Source organism: Aquarana catesbeiana, linkage group LG06 (genome assembly GCF_042186555.1).
Source record: "Aquarana catesbeiana isolate 2022-GZ linkage group LG06, ASM4218655v1, whole genome shotgun sequence".
Taxonomy (NCBI): Eukaryota; Metazoa; Chordata; class Amphibia; order Anura; family Ranidae; genus Aquarana; species Aquarana catesbeiana.
The window spans coordinates 342,496,800-342,506,157 of NC_133329.1; the positions used below are offsets into that span (position 1 = coordinate 342,496,800).

General features: G+C 41.5%; 1 protein-coding gene across 1 annotated transcript in view; it reads right to left on the reverse strand.

The window, feature by feature from the left end:
* KLHL23 (kelch like family member 23) overlaps positions 1–8,462 on the reverse strand; it is a 44,640-nt gene extending 36,178 nt beyond the window's left edge. The window contains exons 1-2 of the mRNA XM_073633949.1: positions 8,303–8,462; positions 6,020–7,234 (exon numbers count right to left, since the gene is read on the reverse strand). Coding sequence (XP_073490050.1) covers positions 6,020–7,232 — 1,213 coding nt within the window. The 5' untranslated portion in view covers positions 7,233–7,234; positions 8,303–8,462. The remainder of the gene's footprint in view (positions 1–6,019; positions 7,235–8,302) is intronic.
* Positions 8,463–9,358: the final 896 nt, after the last annotated feature.

A 9,358-nucleotide genomic window follows, 5' to 3' on the forward strand; every position in this document is an offset into this window, starting at 1 on the left:
TAAAGTCCATATCATTCTAATTACTTGGGGACATATGGGGGAATTGTCTCCTGCCCTTCAAATTCTTCATGCATAAAAGTAGGCAATCCACTGTGAGCCAATTGAGAATATGACCCCAACTTTCATAGGAAGATAATGCTTTTTTTTCCCAAGAAAATAAACATAAAATATTCACTGACCTTGCATATCCACTGTTTTAGAACAAATGGACTTACAGCAACAACATTTGCCATAAACGGGGACTAATCACTAAAGTTGGCCACACACCAGTAGAATTAAGTTCGAAAGTTTTCCATTTTGAAATGTTCTTTCAATATTCTAATGATTAGTGGGGTCAAATTGATGTTCCCTTTTAACAGCAGTGATGAGAAAATTTGATGGAGCAGGATGGAATTGTTTTCTAAAATGAACAAAATTCTAACTGTAAATGTGCTTTTTGCTCATGAAAAATTGTATATGTTGTATTGAAACCTGTTTAATAAGTCTGGGATTCCACTCAAATGCAGGTCTGGATGAAATTTTAAGAGCTTTCAAACATAATTAGTTGACTCAATGATAGGGTTGCCACCTTTTCTTCAAGCCAAACCCGAACACTTTTGCGGCACAGGGCAAGTTTTTCTTTTTTTTTTGCAGTAAATATTATAGGATTATAAAAGACCTGGGACACATTTGGGTGCCCCAAGGAGAGTAGTAATGTAGTGCACAGTGCGCACCAGTGGGTGTGGCCAAATTGCTCTTGCTGACATCACCCCACCCTTCAAACAGCCGCCCACAGCGGCAACAGATTTGTGTATGACTATCTCGGTTACTTGTGGAGCCACAGCCTGGTCTGAATAATATGTTCGGGTTTCAGGTGGACTGAAACCCGGACACATGATTCAAAACCCGAACCGTCCGGGTGAATCCTGGACAGGTGGCAACCCTACTCAATGATGACAAAAAAAGAATGTTTTGACCAATTCTTTTTTTGTACGAATATTCAAATGAAAATCTGTGTATGGCCAGTTTAAAGTGGTTGTAAACTCTATTATTTTTTTAAATTACCAAACATGTTATACTTACTTGCTCTGTGCAGTGGTTTTGCACAGAGCAGCCCCAATCCTCTTTTCTTAGGTTTCCCGCTCCTGGATTCTCCTCTTCTCGGTGTGCCACTTCCTGTTGCGGCATACCTGTGGGCTCTGCGCCCAGACAGTAATGTAAATATTACCATTGAACACATTCCTGGACATAGGCTCATTAGTAGCGGGTGCTGCAGCGACTACCAACTGGAAACTGGACCCATAATTAGAGCAATGCACATATTCGGCAGCACACCAAGGATCGTCAAATGTCGTCTGAAGCTTTTATTGCAGAAAGATCACATCACAAAGGACCAAGTGAAACATTTCAGATTCGCATAGGACCCCTTCACCAGGCATCTTTACATGCCTGGTGAAGGGGTCCTGCGTGGCTCCGAAACATGCTGTATGTCTCTTCTGCAATAATACAGAAAAGACAGCTTAGCGTGCCTTCTCGGTACACCTTGGCTGTAATATCTTGCACAGGATGATGCCACCCAACACCCAGGAAGAAGAGGACAGCGGTCAGTAAGGAATGTAACCACCGCATCACTGGAAGGTGGAGGCGAGTATACTTGGGAGTTCTGTTTCGCTAAAAGTTCTATTTCCCAAAATAGTTACATTCAAGGCATTATCACAGTTACTGGTGTGCTTGTGTCCTCTCTCAACTGAACTATCCATCCACCCATCAAAAGGCTGCTGTCATAGCTGATCACCTGTGCACCACCATGGCAAATGCGGATCAAACAGAGGCTTAAGCCTCGTACACACGGTACAATTGTTGGCCAACCGAGTATCTGATTTTTGTAAAAAGGGCGTGTGCCAGGATCTTGTCTTGCATACTAAGGGTACACAATTGTTGTGCCACAAACACGAACGTAGTGACGTACTACGAGGAATTTCAGCTCTTGAGCGCCACCCTTTGGGCCCCTTCTGCTAATTTTTTTTTTTTGGTGAGCATTGATTCCGAGTATGCGTGTTTGTACTTTTGACTTTTGTGTGGCGGATTTGTGTACTGACCATACGAAAATCTGACATCAAACCGTTGTCTGCCAAAAATTTTCTAGCCTGTCATCCAACATTTGTTGGCTGAAAGTTGGACAACAATCGTCAAAAGGAGCGTACTAACGGTAAGATTTTAGGACAACAGTCGTCAACAGACAATCCCCTGCCAACAATCGTACTGTGTGTACGAGGCTTAAGATATGTTACTGGCCAGATCACCAGGTGAAAAAAAAGGAGAATAACCAAAAAAACCTCAAAATCTATTACATATTTGGGTTTAATACCTCTATAGGATAGCAGTCAAAGCACCAGGATTCTGTCTACTCCTGGGACTTTTGCCAGAAATGAAGACCCAGAAAAAGTCCAAAAACCATAGAAGAGACCTGTTTTTTCAATGACCCCCAAAACATTGATTATGTACATTGTACCAATCTTCACCTACTGAGTGTGAAACCCCTTTATATTCTATGTTTCTTCCTTTTTTTCTCTTTAAAATCATAATGACCATGGACCCACTCTTTATTGGCTTGGAACAATTGTTTCTCAAGACACTTCTCAAGAGGTTACAGCCAGATATTGAGCTGTATGTATGTATGTATGTATGCCAGCTGTTTGTTACCTGTGATTTTATGTATAGTTGGATAGTTACTCCTCTTTGTTTCTTTTAGAAACTGAACAACTTGGAATTAACTACATCTACCTACACGGCATGAATTAGCCTATTCTTTCCCTTTTAAATTAGTTTAGCTGTAGCTTTAGGCTGGGTTCACACCATTACGAATTGGATGCGGTTCCCCGCTCTCTATGGAGCTGGTTCACATATCTCCGCAGCAGGTCCGGTGCGATTTGCACAAAAATGTGTGCGTCTTTTGGTCCATTTCAGGTCCGAATTCAGCCAAGTATTGCAGCTGAAATGGTGAACCAGGACGCACCGGACCCCTGCTGTGAGCCGCATGCGGCTCATATGTGAACCCAAACAAGTTAAAGGATTGAGCTGGCAACTCTGTAGTCCATATAGCGATTTTAATGGTTGGTTACATAAAGTGACAAGCAAAAAAGCTGACACGCTTCAGCAACAGCCTTAGTTGTAGCAATGCTGGCTCAATCCTTTTACTTGTTTGTGCTGTGGTGTATAAGGACTCACTGAGCCTGAGCACCTGAAAGAGGATCTTGCAAATTGAACTGGTAGTTCCCCGTTGTGTGCGCTGTCTCTCTTCAAACTTATCATATGTGAACCCAGCCTTAGTCTATCCATAAATGTATCAAAGCTGAAGAGCCAAAATTTCTAAAGTTGGACAAATACCAAGCCATGAGTGGCCCTGTCATCACTATGCGGCTCGACAAAAGTTGATTCAATAATTGACTTAGCCAGGTGAAAAAATTATCAGACAAACATTGACTGCATCACGTAAGTCACCTTTCATGTATTCAGGCAGCCATGGCTGCTCTGGCTGCCTGAATACAATAGCCAGCAGTGGAGATTCCTCCATCTATGCAGTTTAATATTGATGGGGGAAGTTGATTGATTTTCCCATGTCCCATGAATAAATGAAATCTAACCCTGTATGGCTTTTTGGCCAGCCAAACTGTTAGTAATTACATTTTATCTACATGTATTCATAAATATCCAGGATCTGTACCGTGAGACTAAAATTCCTGATTAACCAGGTATATGTAAAATAATACAAACCTCATAACTAGTATTATCATAATACCTGATGGCATGGCATTATATTTCTTATGCTATATGATACATATTATATTATAGAAATCAGTTATTTCCAACCAACAGTAAGGGTGGCCATAAATGTGCAGATAATCTAAAGCTATCCTTCCAATTTGAACATCACTTGCTACGATTAGCCTCTTTCTAATAACAAGCACTATTGGCCTTTAGAGGCATATTGCAGGACAAAGATGCTCAATCTCATTAGGAAAACTCTAAGGAGGTAGTCCTGATCTGTCTCTTTTCTATGGGAATGAGAGAAAGATCAAAGTACCTTATATGCACGATGGCTATCATTGCCTGGGTAAGGTGGAACCTGGTACTCCAGTGACCAATTCAAGGATGAGCACATAGATTCCAGCATGTTCCCATATATAGTATCTGTCTATGGGCAGTCTAACCTGTAGCTAACCACTGTTATATAGTAGCAGTTGTAATGATGATTTCCACAACAGAAGAAACTAAACACTCACCTTCCTAGACACTCTTCAGCTGGGTACACACGGATAGAAATGTCACCAGTTTTGATCTGTGTGTAGCCCTCTCTGTTGGACAGAAGTCGATCATTAGATCAGATTCTGTCGAACAGTCCTGCTGTAAAACTTTGTTCTATCAGCAGCTTTCAGCCAATCGGCTGCAGCACTGATCAATGTATTCTGACAACGGGAGTCTCCACTGTCAGAATGCAACAGTACATCCTGCATCCACCTTTGCTTATGTGGATAAAGGAATCTACTCAGTGGTTGAATGAAAAAAAATGAACAGTATGTACCCAGGTTTAGACTCTGAACACTAAAAAGGTTTGTACAAGGGAAAGGGATTAAGAGAGGAAAAACGTATAAAAAGTCTATGAATTCACTGCCCTGCATTACAATATGGAACATTATTCTTTAAAATGTCAATATAGGTAAATTCTAATCACATTCAATAAATATGCCTTGACAAAGACAGTCTATCAGCACACTACAGTACATTACATTATACACTTTGACGTAAGAGCAAAGTGCCACCCAAAAACTATTTAAAAAGTTACAGTTAAACTTGTAAAATAGTAATATTGGGCACCATATTTTCCCAAAAGGCTTCTAAGCACTGCCTATCCATTATTGGGCCAGTGCATTGTATAGATATATTGAAACGCGTTGGGTTTTCTGTCTTTGTGATGTATTCACGGACAGATTTTTGTGGTTTTTTTCATGTAATTGTGTACAAATTTGCGATGCACAGCCGCATTTGTCCTGTTTTAACTTATACTGTATATCTTTTTAATATGTACAATAAAGCTTGTTATACTTTTTATATATCTATACTTTCATGCCCCTTAAAGTCCCACTTAGAGGGTTTGTTTTCTGAATGTTTACGATAGAGAGGGGGGCATTCTCTACTTAAACAACATATTCTTGATATTATTGTATACCTTTTCCAGTACTCCATATCTTCTCATAAGGGGATGACAACTACTCTGAGAGGAAGGAGAAGGAAGCAAGGGCTGTATCACTATTTGGTGCTGTCCAGCCTGATACAGACCCCAGACTGGCCTAGCAGCTTTGGCAAAAAATGCAATTATATTTTCTATTTTGTAATGCCCATTGTAAATATTTCAAGCTTGTAAGTTATGTATCCTTTAAATATTGGCCCTGGCAACCCCTCACCTCTCAGACTTCCATTTATCTGTCTGTGTTTCACAGAGATCTTTGCTGTGCAGCCACTGGCTGCCACAGCAACATTCTGTCCATGAAAAGTCACCTGGCCAGGCTCACCTTCTTCCACACATGCATGGAAAATGGCCAATCATTTTTAAAAGTGGAAAACCTTCCTACAAGAATGAAGTGAGATTTTTCAAGGGGTCTGAACAATTACCCAATTAATCCCAGTATTTATAATATCACACTAACAAAGCTACAGATGTGATTTCTGTCAACCACTTCTGCCCTGCCTTCCTTTTCCATTTAAGCAGCTAGTGCAGAAATGTCAACTGTCAGCCAGATTTTAAATTTTAGTTAACGGGCAGAGGATGATGAGGATGAACGATCAGGTGCTCACAAAGGTAGAGTTAAAAAATAACCGGCTTACGTAAAGCATAGAAGGGCACTTTTTGCATTTGCCTCCTTTAAAGTGTTCTGAGGTATGTTAATTTGATTATATAGTTTTGCACACATTTGAAAAGTTTCAGATTCTGAAACAAAGTCGAATCACAAGCTCTCAGGACAAACAGTCAAATATGACTTACCTTTTAACATGTTGGCAATAGGAAACCAAAGTTTTTTTAGTGGATCATAAAACTCAGCTTCCTGTGCTGGAGCCCCTTTTCTATACCCACCCAGAGCATACACACAGCCAGCCAGGGTGACAGAGCAGTGATAGTATCTCGCATTGATCATGGGGCAGCCTTCTGTCCATTCATCTGTCTCTGTATTATAAATCCACACAGTGTTTAGAGCTTCTATATTATCAGTCCTATACCCCCCAGTAATATAAATAAGAGGTCCCAGGTTGGTGGCACTGTAGCTTTCTCTTGTATGATCTGGCATATCTGCCCCTTGAGCCCAGTTGTTGCTTTCTGGATCCCACAAGTGTACCTCCGACAAGGGATGCCAATAATACCCCCCAACCACACACATATGTGCAGCGGATCGCTTAGACACTTCCTGCGATTGCCTCCTAACAGCGTAATACAGTAAAGATTGTATCTTGTTTTCTGTGAGTAAATGTTTCTTGTGCAACTCCAAAGAGGACCTGAGATAGCTTTCATCAATGTCAATTTTGATGCATTTGAGTAGGTCATATATATGTTCTACACGTTTCCTGCAATCGTGCCCAATCCACCTCACTAAAGGCTGCAAAAGTACCTCCTCTGTCCAGACATTGAGGTTCTTCTGGGAAAGGATGTACAAGAGTTTTTCTAAAGAGATGTCCAAAAATTCTTCCTGAGTCCAAACCTCTTGGAATCTAGACACAATGATCCTTCTGGATTCCTTCTCTAAAGATGGGCAGATGTGAAATTCTGCAAAGGAATGCATGCCCAAACAGTTGTCCACATCCAAATGTCTCATTAAGAACTGCTCAGAGGCTTCCTTTATGGAGACAAAGTGGAGCTGGTCAGCAGCTTGTAGTAGACCCTGAACATTCTTGGCTGTGATCCTGATCTGAGCAGTGTAAGTGTAGTTCAGTAGTGCCTCTAAAATGTTGTCATCAATCCCTGAGATCTTGATCTGGCTGTTGGACTTTTCCTTCATGTCAGCTGTGAACATCACCTTGAAGTAGTGACTACAAGCAGCCAGGGCAGCCTTGTGGCAATGGAAAACCTTCCCAGAGGAGCTCAGCAAGGTGATGTCTGTGAAGAGACCCTCTTTATAAAACATTCTAAAGGATTCCAAAAAATCCACATGATGAGTTGGGTCTTTGTAGGTAAAACAATAATCTTCCAGATCCTTTTGTGACATGGCTACAAAAATAATTAAAATAAAGATGCACAGAATATAAAAGTAGAAAGCAAGATCCAACGTAAAACTAAGCTACGCACACAGATGAAATGCTAAATGCTGACATACATGATACCTAATACCAGTGTTCCCTGGTAGAACAAGGTCAGGTGACTGAGTGAGAAACAGCATGCATTTCTCAGGACATTGATATGAATGAAACAATGTAACATCACTGTCCTAGCAAGACACAAGAAACAAAGTCCTGTGTATATAGTACTGCAGAACCTCTGATCTCGTGTTTATTTAGCCTACAGAAGAATCTGATTTGGCTGCAGCCATCCAGTTTAATGGCACCCCTCTGCTGGCTACTTAATGTTGCTAAATGATCAGGCTTCGGGCAATAGAAAATAAATATCAGTCAACAGCATGCGGTATTTACCCAGCCATTTGCCAGTTTCCCCAAACATTACCTCCCCTCCTGCAGATGACAGAAGGTCATAATAGCACCAACCACAATGCTCTGCTATTGTGTGGATAGCCTCAGCTGCCTGTACACTGATCTTGTGGTTATGCTACTGTAAATAAAGCCTAAGGTTGTTAAATTTCATTGCAAATCTATTACCATCAGTCCTGAGACGCCTCCTCCTATTAACTAGTGGGATTAGCAATGAGCTGTCAACCTTGGCATCCCCTCCTCCACCACACTAAGGCACAAAGCCACTGGCTCTATTCAGGTGCAAAACAAAGCAATGGACAGCAGCATGCAATCCCTCGAAATGACAAAATCCTGCCTGGCGCCTTCTGTTGCACCCAACCTGATGTGGTGCAGGATAGAGCTCAATCATTGAAAGAAAAGGGATACACACATAGGTCTAGCTTTATCTATGCACCGGTCACAGCATGCAAATATTCCATGTATTCTGTTATCACCCATGCCTTTGTCATACATCACTGTCATCCATTCAATGATTGCAGCATCTTTACAATCCCTAATTTGAATTGGAGCTTCCACAGCAGTGCAAGTGCCATATTTCTGCCTGTGCATCATAAACCTGCCATTGAAGCATCATAAGAGAGCCATTGTTTACCTGCAGCCCTGTCCTTGGCTTGGGAAGAGTTAATGTGTTTTCAGCTGGGATCCTGGCTGCTGTCAGTGGCTCACAAGCGGATAGCATTGGATGCAGCGCCTCCTTGATGACCATCTTTGGCATGAGCTGCACACACAGGGATTTGGAATGGAAAAGTGTTGTTATTCCAAAGGAAGGGGGGGGGGGATGTCACATCCTATTTCGGTATACCAGCTGCTCCCCATCTACTGCTATCACACATTGCATCCCTCTTCCCATGCCCACCGCCTGAGCCACTGCAAAGGTCACAAAGATCATTGGCCGGGCTATTCTCATGCTGCCCTGCTAAGCTTATTGCTATAAATTATAAACAACTATTACATTTATAGTTCAGAGACATACACATTATTTAAAAAATAGCATTAAAGCGGAGTTCCAGACCCCCAAACATTTTTTTTTTTTAAACACTGCTCTGTAATGGTGCAAAATTGAACATGAACATTACTAACATGTCATATTGTTAGCGCTTTTACTTTCTTTAGAAAGAGTTTGTTACTCACAGTCAGATCTCAGAAGCAGGCAGGTTCCATTTTAGCTGTGGGCATCTGAAGACCTCCTGTGCCCATTTCCTGGATATCTGTGCAGGTGGCTACCCAGCATGCACCTCCCGATCTCACGCATTATTATTATTATACAGGATTTATATAGCACCAACAGTTTACACAGCGATTTACAATATAAAAAGGAGACAATACAGTTATAATACAATAAAATACAAGAGAATTAAGAGGGCCCTGCTCAGAAAAGCTTACAATCTAATAGGGTGGGGCAGGTGATACAAAAGGTTGTAACTGTGGGGAATGAGCTGATGGAAGTGGTAGAAGATTAGTTGGAGACGTGATAGGCTTTCCTGAAGAGATGAGTTTTCAGGGATCACCTGAAGGTAGTAAGAGTAGGGGATAGACGGACAGGTGGAGGTAGCGAGTTCCAGAGGATGGGAGAGGCTTTGGGGAAATCCTGGAGACGAGCATGGGAGGAGGAGACAAGAGAGCTTGAGAGTAGGAGGTCTTGAGAAGA